The sequence below is a fragment of the Lipotes vexillifer genome, unplaced genomic scaffold (assembly GCF_000442215.2).
Source record: "Lipotes vexillifer unplaced genomic scaffold, Lipotes_vexillifer_v1.1 scaffold168, whole genome shotgun sequence".
NCBI lineage: Eukaryota > Metazoa > Chordata > Mammalia > Artiodactyla > Lipotidae > Lipotes > Lipotes vexillifer.
The window spans coordinates 1,863,288-1,879,109 of NW_006773947.1; the positions used below are offsets into that span (position 1 = coordinate 1,863,288).

Below are 15,822 nucleotides of genomic sequence, written 5' to 3' on the forward strand. Positions count from 1 at the left end.
CAACAGTGAATGCCCCACCCTGCCAGCCAGGTGAAATGCCCAGCCTGGGGAGAGACGGCAGGAAGGCATGCCCTAGTGGCGGTCGCCCCACCTCTCAGAGTGCTCATCATTAGCGCGTGCCCCGGCCCCGACCACGCTGACACAATACTTCGGCAATGGCAAGTAGCTCCCTACAAAGTGATGGGGGAATCAAAACCTGTTCATGGTATTCGTCAAGAAACCTCTGGGCAGCCATGTCTTCAGGCCAAATGGGCTGCTTTACAAAATCATCCCAAGACTGTATCAATCTCCTAAGGTAAGCACCTGGAGTCTTCCTGCAGCTGTTGATTTTGCTTGTCACCGCTCTTTGTTTGAACTTGGAGGAATAAAACTGTGCCCATGCCCGGAGGCCAGTGTCCCTCTAGAGTGAATGTTTTGTGTATCCTGCCATTTTCAAAAACAGCCCTTGAAGATGTGTCTACTAAACACTGACTTCCTAACAATAAATGTTAAGTAGTTGTAAATGATCACTTGGACCCAGAAAATCCAAATAGTATCCAGCCATGAAGCACAACGAAAAATCTAAAAAGATTCTGATCTGCAAAATTGTTCTGTCCCTTTGCTTCACGTCCCCTTTGGTTCAAGTGTCTGGAATTGAGCCTATGGATTTTCTAAAATTCTCAATTGGGGCTGCACACTGGAATCTCCTGGTAAAATGTCATTGCCTGGCCGTGGAATCCCAAACTCAGAGATGCGGATATAATCCCAGGATCTACAAACTACGGCCTGAGGGCCAGATCCATCCCTGTTTTAGTAAACAAAGTTTTACTGGAACACAGCCAAGCTCAATCATTTATTATACATACTGTCTATGATTCTTTTCATGTTACAACAGCAGATTTGAGTACTCGCAACTTTGCCTACAAAGATGAAAATATTTACTATCTTTATCCTTACAGGAAAGTCTGCCAACCACTGAATAGGAATTTCTACTAACTAGAGCAGTTGTTCTTAACAAGAGACATATGACAGAATCATCTGGAAAACCTGTGCAAAATGCCAGCCTGAACTTCACCCCTGGAAATCTAGATTTAAGATCTGAGGGTGATATATGCCATCTTCAGACCTAGGGACCCACTTCAGACCTAGGGACACATACAGAATGAAAGTGAGTGTATGGAAAAAGATATTCCATGCAAATGGAAATCAAAAGAAAGCTGGAGTAGCAATTCTCATATCAGACAAAATAGACTTTAAAATAAAGACTATTACAAGAGACAAAGAAGGACACTACATAATGATCAAGGGGTCAATCCAAGAAGAAGATATAACAGTTGTAAATATTTATGTACCCAACATAGGTGCACCTCAATACATATGGCTAATAGCCATAATAGGGGAAATCGACTTTAATACCCCACTTTCACAAATGAACAGATCATCCCAAATGAAAATAAATAAGGAAACGCAAGCTTTAAATGACACATTAGACAGGATGGATTTACTTGATATTTATAGGACATTCCATCCAAAACCAACAGAATAGGGCTTCCCTGGTGGCGCAGTGGTTAAGAATCTGCCTGCAAATGCAGGGGACATGGGCTCGAGCCCTGGTCCAGGAAGACCCCACATGCTGCGGAGCAACTAAGCCCACGTGCCACAACTACTGAGTCTGCACTCTAGAGCCCGCGAGTCACAACTACTGAGCCCGCGTGCCACAACTACTGAAGCCTGTGTGCTCTAGGGCCCATGTGCCACAACTAATGAGCCCGTGTGCTGCAACTACTGAAGCCCATGCCCCTAGAGCCCATGCTCCGCAACAAGAGAAGCCACCGCAATGAGAAGCCCACGCATCACAACGAAGAGTAGCCCCCACTCGCTGTGACTAGAGAAAGCCCGCATGCAGCAACAAAGACCCAACGCAGCCAAAAATAAATAAATTTATAAACAAAACAAAACAAAACAACAGAATACACTTTCTTCTCAAGTGCTGATGGAACATTCTCCAGGATAGATCATACCTTGGGTCACAAATCAAGCCCTGGTAAATTTAAGAAAATGGAAATCGCATCAAGTATCTTTCCCGACCACAACGCTATGAGACTAGATATCAATTACAGGAAAAAACTGTAAAAAATACAAACACATGGAGGCTAAACAATACGCTACTAAATAACCAAGAGATCACTGAAGAAATCAAAGAGGAATTGAAAAAATACCTAGAAACAAATGACAATGAAAACACGGTGACCCAAAACCTATGGGATGCAGCAAAAGCATCTCTAAGAGGGAAGGTTATAGCAATACAATCCTACCTCATGAAACAAGAAAAATCTCAAATAAACAACACAACCTTACACCTAAAGCAATTAAAGAAAGAACAAAAAAACCTATAGTTAGCAGAAGGAAAGAAATCATAAAGATTAGATCAGAAATAAATGAAAAAGAAACGAAGGAAACAATAGCAAAGATCAAAAAAACTAAAAGCTGGTACTTGGAGGAGATAAACAAAATAGATAAACCGTTAGCCAGACTCATCAAGAACAAAAGGGAGAAGACTCAAATCAACAGAATCAGAAATGAAAAAGGGGAAGTAACAGCTGACACTGCAGAAATACAAAGGATCGTGAGAGATTACTACAAGCAGCTCTATGCCAACAAAATGGGCAACCTGGAAGGAATGGACAAATTCTTAGAAAAGGACAACCTTCCAAGACTGAACCAGGAAGAAATAGGAAATATAAACAGACCAATCACAAGCACTGAAATTGAAACTGTGATTAAAAATCTTCCAACAAACAATAGCCCAGGACCAGATGGCTTCACAGGCGAATTCTGTCAAACATTTAGAGAAGAGCTCACACCTGTCCTTCTCAAACTCTTCCAAAAAATTGCAGAGGGAGGAACACTCCCAAACTCATTCTACAAACTACCATCACCCTGACACCAAAACCAGACAAAGATGTAACAAAAAAAAGAAAACTACAGGCCAATATCACTGATGAACACAGATGCAAAAGTCCTCAACAAAATACTAGCAAACAGAATCCATCAGCACATTAAAAGGATCATAGACCATGATCAAGTGGGCTTTATCCCAGGAACGCAAGGATTCTTCAATACACACAAATCAATCAGTGTGATACACATGAACAAACTGAAGAATAAAAACCATGTGATCTTCTCAATAGACACAGAAAAAGCTTTTGACAAAATTCAACACCCACTTATGATAAAAACTCTCCAGAAAGTAGGCATAGAGAGAAACTACCTCAACATAATAAAGGCCATATATGACAAACACACAGCCAACATTGTTCTCAATGGTAAAAAAAACATCTCCTCTAAGATCAGGAACACGACAAGGTTGCCCACTCTCACCGATACTATTCAGCATAGTTTTGGAAGTTTTAGCCATGGCAATCAGAGAAGAAAAAGAAATAAGTGGAATCCAAATCGGAAAAGAAGTAAAACTGTCACTGCTTGCAGATAACATGATAGTATACAAGAGAATCCTAAAGATGTTACCAAAAAACTACTAGAGCCAATCAATGAATTTGGTAAAGTAACAGGATACAAAATTAATGCACAGAAATCTCTTGCATTCCTGTACACTAATGACGAAAAATCTGAAAGAGAAATTAAGGATATACTCCCATTTACCATTGCAACAAAAAGAATAAAATACCTAGGAATAAACCTACCTAAGGAGACGAAAGACCTGTATGCAGAAAACTATAAGACACTGATGAAAGAAATTAAAGATGATACAAACAGATGGAGAGAGATACCATGTTCTTGGACTGGAAGAATCAACATTGTGGAAATGACTATACTACCCCAAACAATCTACAGATTCAATGCAATCCCTATCAAACTACCAATGGCATTTTTCACAGAACTAGAACAAAAAATTTCATAATTTGTATGGAAACACAAACGACCCCAAATAGCCAGAGCAATCTTGAGAAAGAAAAATGGAGCTGGAGGAATCAGGCTCCCTGACTTCAGACTGTACTACAAAGCTACAGTAATCAAGACATTATGGTACTGACACAGAAACAGAAATATAGATCAATGGAAAAGGATAGAAAGCCCAGAGATAAACCCACGCACCTATGGTCACCTTATCTTTGATAAAGGAGGCAAGAATATACAATGGAGAAAAGACAGCCTCTTCAGTAAGTGGTACTGAGAAAACTGGACAGCTACATGTAAAAGAATGAAATTAGAACACTTCCTAACACCATACACAAAAATAAACTCAGAATGGATTAAAGATCTAAATGTAAGAGCAGACACTATAAAACTCTTAGAGGAAAACATAGGCAGAACACTCTATGACATAAATCACAGCAAGATCTTTTTTGACCCACCTCCTAGAGAAATGGAAATAAAAACAAAAATAAACAAATGGGACCTAATGAAACTTCAAAGCTTTTGCACAGCAAAGGAAACCATAAACAATACGAAAAGGCAACCCTCAGAATGGGAGGAAATATTTCCAAACGAAGCAACTGACAAAGGATTAATCTCCAAAATACACAAGCAGCTCATGCAGCTCAATATCAAAAAAATGCACAACCCAATCCAAAAATGGGCAGAAGACCTAAAAAGACATTTCTCCAAAGAAGATATACAGATTGCCAACAAACACATGAAAGGATGCTCAACATCACTAATCATTAGAGAAATGCAAATCAAAACCACAATGAGGTATCACCTCACACCGGTCAGAATGGCCATCATCAAAAAGTCTACAAACAATAAATGCTGGAGAGGGTGTGGAGAAAAGGGAACCCTCTGGCACTGTTGGTGGGAATGTAAATTGATACAGCCACTATGGAGAACAGTATGGAGGGGCCTTAAAAAACTACAAGTAGAACTACCATACGACCCAGCAATCCCACTACTGGGCATATACCCTGAGAAAACCATAATTCAAAAAGAGACATGTACCACAATATTCACTGCAGCTCTATTTACAATAGCCAGGACATGGAAGCAACCTAAGTGTCCATCGACAGATGAATGGAGAAAGAAGATGTGGCACATATATACAATGGAATATTACTCAGCCATAAAAAGAAACGAAATTGAGTTATTTGTAGTGAGGTGGATGGACCTAGAGTCTGTCATATAGAGTGAAGTAAGTCAGAAAGAGAAAAACAAATACCGTATGCTAACACATATATATGGAATCTAAAAAAAATAAAAAGGTTCTGTTGAACCTAGGGGCAGGACAGGAATAAAGATGCAGACATAGAGAATGGACTTGAGGACACGGGGAGGGGGAAGGGTAAGCTGGGACGAAGTGAGAGAGTGGCATGGACATATATACACTACTGAACGTAAAACAGATAGCTAGTGGGAAGCAGCTGCATAGCACAGGGAGGTCAGTTCGGTGCTTTGTGACCACCTAGAGGGGTGGGATAGGGAAGGTGGGAGGGAGACGCAAGAGGGAGCAGAGATGGGGATACATGTATACATATAGCTGATTCACTTTGTTATACAGCAGAAACTAACACAACACTGGAAACCCATTATACTCCAATAAAGATGTTTAAAAAAATGAAAAAAAAAAAAAGAATGAACTGTGCTACATATGCTTTGAGTATGCAAAGATTCATTCCAAAAATAGCCTCTCAGAGTTTGTGTAGCTGACCTCAGGCCCAACTAACCTATAAGAATGCAACAGGCTTCCCTGGTGGCGCAGTGGTTGGGGGTCCGCCTGCCGATGCAGGGGACGTGGGTTCGTGCCTCGGTCCGGGAGGATCCCACATGCCGTGGAGAGGCTGGGCCCGTGAGCCATGGCCGCTGAGCCTGCGCGTCCGGAGCCTGTGCTCCGCAACGGGAGAGGCCACAACAGTGAGAGGCCCGCGTACCGCAAAATTAAAAAAATTAAAACAAAAAAAAAAAAAACAAGAACATTTATTTTAGCTAAATAGTTAGATATTTGCCTAGTAAAATCTTTTAGGATAATTAGAAAATTATACTATTTTTTTTTAGAAAAAAGCATCACTATTATTAACATAACATGGAATTGGTCTGTGCAGAAACTAAAAAAAAAAAAGAGTAAAAGAAAAAAAGAACACTGGAACTTCAAAGGAACAAATACATAGGAAATTTATAAACAAACTTTAGGAAATTATATGTATATATGGAAAACTTTAAATAAAATGTTTGGGGAAAATAAAAGATCTGGGGGTGAAACACAGGAATTTATACTTTGTAAAAGCATGGGGTTCTAAAACATAGCCCTGTTTAAGAACCACTATATCAGAAGACATGAAAGCATTAATGAGCCTTAATGAAATAAAATTCTCTGGGGTGGGAGGGACTTGGTATCATCCAGTGCTGTGTATCTCCTGGCAGTTGAGACGTCTGTGCTTCTAATGTTCACTGCCAGAAGTTAGGCCCCAAATTGGGTGTTTTTAAAATGCATTAGTGGAAACCAAATTGAAGTGGGTATCTGTGCCTTCAAATGCCCAAATAAATCTAATTGCACTAATTGAAACTTCTTTTCTCGAGGCTGTGTTCTGAGGCTTCTCTAATATTTTGTAATAGACGTCTGAACTTCCCTTCAAGTTCAGTTAAATTTCCTTCCCTGAAGTCACCACCAATCTAGTCGGGGAGAAAAAAGAATGGGATAACAAAGGGATTACTGGAAACAGACCAGAAATGAAAGATCTAAAACATGTTTGTGGAAGGAAACCAGAGATGTGTGTCATAACGCAGGCTCAAAAGCTGAGTCCCATTCTAGTCAAATGACAAACATTTAAGCAAGCACTCGCTGATACCCGCTGTGGGCAGGATACCACGGCAGGTGCTGTGGGGATTAGAAAGCGAGTCAGGCACAGCTACTGTCCCCAGATGACCAAGTGTCTGATGAAAGCTAAAGACAATACCCCACATAACACCCCAGCGCCGTGGTCTGCTCAGAGGAGCCGGGTGTGGGCAGGGCACAAGCAGGAAGCGGCACAGGAAGGTAAAGTGGGTCACGTGAGAGCTGACCTCAGGTGAGCCCTTGTGCTGCCCCAAATCCAGTGACACTCCCCAAGCCCATTCACTCCCCCGCGTTCCAGGATGCCTCTTTCATACCTTCTCTCTCCTCAACTCCAAGGCCTTCTCCCCAGCCTCAATTTCTGCCCCCATCTTGATTCTTATTTTGCAAAGAAAAAGAGAAAAACCAGAAGAGAGCATCCACATGCTCCCGCCACGGGTCTGCAGGCCCTTGCCCAGCCCGTGCCCGCGCTCCGCCTTCTCCTTTCTGACAGCCTTTCCTGCTCAACAAATGGCACCCCCTCCCCTTCTCTCCTTGTGTGCTCCATCCAGAAGCCGGGAGCCACCCCCAGTCCTCTTGCTCTAACAGTCCACCTCTGCCCAGCAACCCCCAGGCAAGTCCTGTGGGTTGCATCCTCAGATTATATCCACGGTCTGTGCACTGCTTGTTACCTCCACTGACACCTCCGGGGTCCCAGCCACCACCATCTCTTCCTCACGGATCATCGTCGTGATGGCTTCCCTTCTTCTCTCCTCCTCCTACAGCTGGTCTTCAACACAGTTGCCACACCCCAATGCAACGTCGTTTCCCTGTGCCGAACTCTCCTGGCTCATCAGAGTAGAGGCTACGTCCGCGCAGTGGCTGACGAGGGCCTGCAATTTGCTGCCCGGGTTGCCCCCCTCACCCCCTCCCCTTCACTCACTCTGTTTTCACACCCCGGATCTCTCTCTGTTCAGGGAACACCCCCGGCATGTCCTGCCCCAGGGACTTTGCACTTGCTCTTTCCTGCATCTAGATGCTTCTCCCCAGACACCTGCAGAGCTCAGCCCTCAGCCCCCTGACGACCCTGCTTAATCATCTCTTCAGCGAGGCCTTCCCTGACAACCTACTTACATGTGCAAACCTCACATTCCTACCCTCTCTATCTCGGCCTTATTTATTCCATAGCACTGATGGCCAACGCACCCGGAGCTAATATACTGTTGTAGAACCTGAATTCCTTGACCAAGGATGGCCCTCCAGAGACCATGTTCTTGTCTGGCCACCAGTTCCCCTTCCCTGCCCACTCACACTCCGGACGCACCAGGAAGAGGGGTCCATGCGCTCCCAGTGAGATGATCACGTGACCATCGGGCCTTTCCCCATCCTGGGGGACGAGACCAGGTGGGTTACCCAAGCCTGACCCAGATGGTCGTGGGCTGTGTGCAGGCAATGTGTCGCGCCCTTCTAAGCGTGTGTGTCCCTGTGAGCCCCACTGTGGGTTCACATAGTGAACTGCTCACAGCTCCAGAATCAAACCCAAAGGCCTGGAATACTCTCATATGGGTTAATTTACACCTACAATGTGGATGACTCCTATTTAAAAGTAACACCTTGTGCAGGACACAACGCTGCATATCATAATCTATCACATTAGTGATTTTACTTGTTTGTATATTAAATATGTTATTGTAGGAGTCACCCCCACCCCCGACTGAAATATAAGTTCCAGGAGAGTTGGGAAATTCGTTTCACTAAGTCCCCAGCAGCCAGAACAGTGCTATGCACATAGCAGGTGGTCATAAAATACTTGCAGAATCGGGGATTAGGTAGGTGTAGCACCTCTCCACCCCAAAGGCTGCCTCCTGCATACCCGTGCCACTCTCTTCCCTGGGTGTTTTTCTGGCTGCAGGAGCTCCTCTGCCCCCCTGCAGGCCGGGCCCAGAAAGTTGATGCCCCAGAGGTAGTCCTCCATGCACATCAGGTGGCTGAAGTTATCCGTTCCGTTGGGATAATGCTGAGCAAGTTCTCTGCTGCCTCCCAGAGTTGCTCAGAGGGCTGCAGCTCCAGGAGCTACAGCCGGACCATGCCCGCTAACGCATCTTCATAAGGGTTCCCTTCAATCTCGGACTCACTCCCTTACTGATGTTTCCTGGTGTCACCTCCCAAATTAACTGCTTGCACTCAATTCCTTTCTCAGAGTCCCCTTATGGAGAACCAAATAACACAGCAGGCAACCCACTGCTACTGAAGGTTTTTGAGCAATCTAGCAACATACAATCTAAAAACTCTTCTTAGTCTCCATCAGGTGGTGCCATCACAAAGGACAGACTGGAGTAGAGAATGATGGGAGGTGAGAAGCCCAAATACGACAGACCTGGGCTCCCCTGGTGGCGCAGTGGTTGAGAGTCTGCCTGCCGATGCAGGGGACACGGGTTCGTGCCCCGGTCCGGGAAGATCCCACATGCCGCGGAGCGGCTGGGCCCATGAGCCATGGCCGCTGAGCCTGCGCGTCCGGAGCCTGTGCTCCGCAACGGGAGAGGCCACAGCAGTGAGAGGCCCGCGTACCGCAAAAGAAAAACCAAAAACCAAATACGACACACCTGCAAGGCACCACCATGGTCCCATGAGGATGACTTGAACTTGGACATAGCCATGTGCACAGGAAGTAGAAAAGGGATATGGAGCATAACATCTTCACTGAAGTTAAACCGAAAGAGAAGTTACTTGCCTTTTATATCTCCAGCTACTGGATCTTCTGGACTTGGAGTAGAAATAGGGAAAATGGGAATTCCTAGAAAAATAGTTTATCAAAAAATACAGAGAAGGATGATTAAGGAGACAGTAAAGTAAAACATTAAATTGCACTACCTAGGAAGATGCCCTTTCTGACTTAGTGAAAGCAGCATGTGGAAACTAACTGAAAGGAAATGTTGCTACACTTAAAATGCATCTAGTAATAAAACCAGGATGGTCAGACATTCTGATTTGTATATTAATGAACAGAAATGGATATTTCGTGCTCACAATAGCTAAGTCCCAGTCTAGCAGGGCTGAGCTGGACTTCTTTAGTATCTTTATTGTTTTTTAATGTAACATTGAGACTAGCTTTTTTAAAATGTTTTCTTTCGAGTCTTTTCCCCTAAAACTTTGCTTATGAAAATGCAATTTCTGCTCAGCCTCTATCCAATCATTATAGATTCTAAAGTGATTGAGCCCTGATTCAGTGTCACTATGTTTGGGCTTAAAAACTGGTTCCTTTAACTTTAAGATGATCATGGAATTCATCCTCCAAACTGGGACACCTGACAGTGGAAGTGGGTGCTCGTTTAACAATGACCCTGGGACAGCAGGTGGGAGCCAGGACACACGCACGCCCACAGAGCCCCACAACTCAACATGCTTTTCTGGGGATGGCAGAGTTGTGAGGTGGGAATGGGCGAGAACTAACGCAGCAATGGGGTAGCCTCTTCCTGAGACCGTGTTTCTCCGTCCTGACCCCAAAGTCCAGTTTTTACACTAATTGCAGAACAAATAGGGTCACGGCTCTTGGAACAGTCTGCACAGCTGACTTCACACACTCCCCTGCTCCACGTTTTACGCTGTTTCTAACAGACACGTATATATCTCTCCAAGATGCTGAGATGTCCTCTTAGATCACGGCAGTGGGATAAGGTGAGGGCTCTGCTGTACAGTGGGAGAGAACAGACACGTCCCCCCGGCCACTGGAACTACAACACACACTACGTGTGCACACGCGAACATCTGGAAGCCCGCGACATTTACTCTAAGTTTATGAAGGAAAACCCCACACGTGGATTACTGTTACGTTGAAACTGCCACTATCTGACCCTTTGACCTGCTGAGATGGTAACATCTATGGTACAGCCTAACACTTTGGAGATAAATAACACTATAAAACATACTTATAAAAATGTAATGTTCCCAACTTTGGGGAACATTTTCACACAAATAGAACCTTCCTGGCCCTATTTCTGTCCCTCTACCAACCCCCTGCCCCATGCCTGCCCTGCACTCAGGGGTCGATGCACAAAGCCCAGGTCGGCGCCGAGAAGCCGGGCCTCTCCTTCCGCAGCTGGGACTTACTGGAGCAAATCGGGAAATGGTGGTAGCCGTCCGCACACTCCTCACAGTGGTCTCCGCGGAAGTTGGGCCTGCAGGTGCAGCGGCCCAAGCCCTGCTGACAGTCCTCCGCGTGGTCGGGGTGACAGCTGCAGGCTAAGAGAAATCCCAAAGAGTCCGTCCTTCACTGCGCCTCTTAAGGCAAATATGTCCTGATCCTCCTCAGGCAATGTTCACTACTCCATCATTGGTTTCCAGGGATTCTTGAAAGGGCACAGCCTGTTTTCCACTTCACACCTGGTGATGGTTTGCATTGACCGAACCCCACGGACCCTCAGAGACAAGCTTTAATGAGCAGTCACACTGAGAAGTTCTCGAGGATGTGGTTTATTACACTGAGCGCCACCCAGTTCACCGTGTAGGGGGCAACCCTGCACAAGCCACCACCGGAGGGGCTGGGTGGGCGCATGCTATGGCTCCTGGCAGGGCTGTCGGGCACAGCCTTTCCCGGCTATGAGCCAACTATGAATGTCCACAGAGTGGGTGTCATTACACAGCTGTGATGTGGACGCAAGGGTGGGATATGCCTAGACATTGATATATGATCTGTGCACAGCACAGCAAGATCGTGCCCGTAACCCAAATGTTAGAATCCAGTGATACAGCTTACTGAAGGCAGTTTTTGCAACCAGCCTGACGACTGGGTTTGCCTTCCAGAGGGACACACTTGGGTGTAAAACACTCGGGAACCCCCTCACTTGGGAGCTCCCCTTGACCTGGCAGAAGTCCTCACCTTGGACAGCAAAAACACTGTCATGGCTCAGCTGAGTCCCTGTCCTGTGAGGAACTGGGAGGCTGGAGAAGTCGTGAGCACCAAGCAACCCCCTAGCCTGGCTTCTCCTGGTGTCCTTTGCTTAATTTGTTTAGGATTTATGTGTCCTGTGGATCCTTTATGCTAAGCCTCTAACATCTCCATGAGACCACTTCAGTGATGAAGAAAGAAACGAGAAAAGTGATGGAGAACTGAGGCTCCTAATAAGGCATGAGTCTATTCACGATGTCCTGTTTTCCTTTGCCAAAGCTCATTCTTCGTGGGCACAAGATAAATCATGGGCCTACTTCATAGGATGACGTGGAAAAGCGAGGGAAAACAAGGACACACTTTTAATAACTAAGATGCCCTACAGAGGAACAAATCAGAGTTTACACATTCTTTGGATTTTGATGCTCTCAAACATTAATGATATGATGAAGGAATTTGGGGGGGAAGGTGGGCACAGAAGCCAATTTCAGGACTGGAACTGTTTTCTAACTGCAATAGCCAGAGAACATAAAAGAACCAGATAAAATACACATGCAGAACAAAGTCTATAATCTGATCTACGACTGATAATTCCACAGGGGGAAAAAAAAAAAACAGCGGCATTTTTCTGTATAACGGAAGTGGTACGTTACAGCAGCGCTAGACAGATATGAACTATACCCTGGACCTACCAGTTTGTAGTTCTCTCACCTGGGCCAAAATATTTAACTGCTCAGACCCTTTGATTTCTCGATATCTAAAAATGAGACTAATAATACATTATCTTAAGTTTGTTATGATAATTAGATAAGACATTTGTGAAATTATTTAGGCCATGCCTTGTATATAGCAAGTGCTCAATAAATCATAACTATTTTGAATGTTATGACTATTATTACATCCTTGTGAAATCATTACTATGTTGCCTTGAGTCTAATTCTGATGAAATTTAAAATTACTGGAGATCATAGAAACATGTCAAAACAACAGAAAACATTTGTTGCAGGCCTAGGATGCGACAAGCCCAATGCTCAGTATTTTCCTCGGTGGTTTTGACTGCGTTTCATTTACTCTTAGAGACTAGATTATCATTTCCATTTATATATATGAAATCCGATTCTCGGAGAGACTATGTAACTGCCTGAAGTCACACAGCTAGTAAGGAGTAGAACCAATAATATGAAGAGAGAGAGAAAACGAAGGGAATTACTAGCCAATCAGAATTTAGCCCGATGACCTCCCTGAAGTTAAGACACACCAAGTTGGAATGAAACTTACGGATGCAGCCGTCGGGGGCATGGACCGGAACGCCGTAAGGGCGGTAATAGCCCTTAGCACACTTTTCACAGTTTACACCAGCTGTGTTATGCTAGAGAGAAACAAAAGAAACTTAGGGGGGAGAGTAGTGGACAAGCGCTATTCATCCAGAGAAATAATTCTGTCATACACAATTGTAATGTAAAAGTCACACACACACAAAAAAAAGCACTGATCTTGACCTTGAATCTCCAAGATTTACCACAGGACACTGGCTTGAACTTGGCTCTGGAATTTTTTTTCCCATTGGAAGAGGAAATGAGGGTAAGTTCGATGAACTGGACAGCCCAAGTTTTCCTCTCTACCACTTAACGAAGCACCTGACATCTGAGCAAAAATTCCAGAGGACCACTCTTCACAGCTTCATTCGGTAGCGATGAATGGATCATAAATCACCCTTAGGTTTAACCCAAGGAATAAAGGGTTATGTGTGTATTTTTATCTTCTCCAATTTTGGAAAAAACTGCATGTACAGATCCCCTTCTCTCGTCATTCCAAAATTTTATCTGTGCTTCAGGCTGAAACCATTTCCCAAACATTTCTGCTATGGGAATGGACAATGTAGGCATGTGCTTCACACACAGAGCTCATTTTAAAGTACAATACAAGGCAGCCTTTCATATTTCATAATCCTTGTAATGGCCAGAAAATCAAATTACCCAACACGCATCATCAATTTCCAAGAACTATATACCATGGGTCTAGCTCAATTCCGCCTCTCTCTCTCTCTCTCTCTCTCTAATTTGGAAACAATTAGAAGGACAGTGTTCTTTCGCTAATGAAAGGAAAGGCAACAGGAAGTTAAAAAGAACAAAGATAACACACTGACTTAAAAGGAGTCTGCATAGAAACACAGAGAGAAGAACAAAGACCCTTTCTGTATCCTCTACCCTTTTGCTGATTTTATTAATGACAGACTTTTATTTATTACCACTCCTTGTCCTGCAGGCTAAAATCTGAATTCACTTTAACAATGAGGTCTAAAACCATACTGGCCACTTCTCTGACCTAAGGTTTGCATGCATAAACATCTTGGACAAACAGGAAACAGCTGTAGTCCACCCTCTCTTCCATCAAATGCCAACGAACCTCTCAACTCTGCTGTTTGCCACTGTGGCTTATAATACCCAGAGGACATCAGGTTAACCTTGGCTCCCAATTTTTTTCCCATTGGAGTAGGAAATGAGAAAAAGTTCTCTCAAGTGGGTACCCTGGGTTCTCCCCTTTACCACAAGGTTTGTCTAAGGAAGCACCTGCCACAAAGAAGTTATATTTTTTAAACACAAAGAACAGCAACAAATCACCCTAAGAATACCTGTAGTTTGCCTTCAAGTTTTGGGTGGTGCTCTAGGACCCGCACCACCTGAGGGCAAGATACACCACTTATCCATGGACACCAAGGTCATGGTTGGACCAATACCAGACGGAGACTCAAGGACAGTAGTGGTTCCAGATTTCAACGTTGGAGGTACCTAGGAAGCACTCTTGCTGGCAGGAGTGGGTGTCTGAATTTGCATATGTACGACACAACACGAGATGAGAAAGCCTCCGTTGCCCAAGCTAAAGAGTGGGGTGGGCACCGATGGGATCTGTGCAGGACGTAAGCCCACCCCCACCTACTCCTTTTCCCTTGCCACCATCTAGAGAGGCTTTCTAAGGAACGCCCACCTAGAAACCTCAGGCCCTGCTCTGATCATTCTCAGGTCCCAATTCCTCCAAGCAAAACTCTTCCTACATGCTTTTCGATCTTCAGTTAAACCCTGTCTCTGACTCTCTCTCTTTCTCTCCACCTTTAATTTATTATCAAGACATAGTGATTCTTCTTTTCCACTTGTTTCTCAAATCTGCCTTCCCTCAATTCCTTGACCACACCTACAACACTGTTGCTGACTTCTACTTCCGTGAACCTCAAGTAAAATGAGACTAGTGGCTAGTCCACTCGCTGGCCACACTCTCCTGGGAAGACCCCATCTGAAGGTCAAGTGATCTGGCCTCTGTGACCTCTCTGACGCATCTAGCCCTGCTCACCCTCCTCCAGCCACGCGGGCCCACTGTTCCCTCTCAAGGCCCTTTGCCCTGCCGTCCCCTCCATGTGGAAAGCTGTCCCCCAGACAGAGGCCTGGTCCATTCTCTCGCTTCTTTCAGGTCTTTACTCAAATGCCATATCCCAGAGAACGGACCACCCTGTTTAAAATATCACATACCCCCAAACCAACACTTAAAATAGTAAACCCAAGAAACAAAAGCGAAATCAATACCACATGAGAAAACAGCCATCTCTGACAACCACGTGCCCTGCAGGATAACCATCTGGCTCTTACATGCTGGCTGCTGGGCCACCTGAAAGTCCCCAGGCCCAGCCTGCCTGTGATGTTCCCACTTCCTGTCACCTGCCCAGACTGATGGCAGAGATTTCATCATTCTCCCATTACCAGCACTGCACAGAAAAGGCAGGAAACAGTCAGGTTAGCTGGTGCTATGGAATAAATGTTCGTGTTCCCCCCAAGTTCATTTGTGGAAGCCTAATCTCCAAATACATTGGAGAGGCCACAGCAGTGAGAGGCCCGTGTACTGAAAAAAAAAAAAAATCTGATTGAAATTGCACTGAATTTATAGATTGGTTTTGAAAAAATGGTATATTTATAATACTGAGTCTGGAAACATATTATGCCTTTCCGTATAGGTCTTCTTTTATAAACTTCAATAATGTTTTATAGGTTTAAATGTAGCTCCACAGTTAATTTCTTCTATCTGTTGCCTCTTGGAGTACCTCCAAATTGTTCCAATAATCACAGCTGTGTTCTCCTGCATGTATCTGTTTCTGCTTTCTATCTTTCAGGAATCTTTTGAAACTGCTGGTCTGTTGATAACACTCTTT

The 15,822-nt window shown here is 44.4% G+C and overlaps 1 protein-coding gene across 1 annotated transcript in view; it reads right to left on the reverse strand.

Moving 5' to 3' along the window:
• The window catches only part of LAMA3 (laminin subunit alpha 3), a 246,918-nt gene that overhangs the window by 160,545 nt on the left and 70,551 nt on the right, over positions 1 to 15,822 (reverse strand). Inside the window, exons 9-11 of the mRNA XM_007448619.1 lie at positions 12,906 to 12,996; positions 10,850 to 10,981; positions 9,474 to 9,536 (exon numbers count right to left, since the gene is read on the reverse strand). Of these exons, the coding sequence (XP_007448681.1) occupies positions 9,474 to 9,536; positions 10,850 to 10,981; positions 12,906 to 12,996 (286 nt within the window). The remainder of the gene's footprint in view (positions 1 to 9,473; positions 9,537 to 10,849; positions 10,982 to 12,905; positions 12,997 to 15,822) is intronic.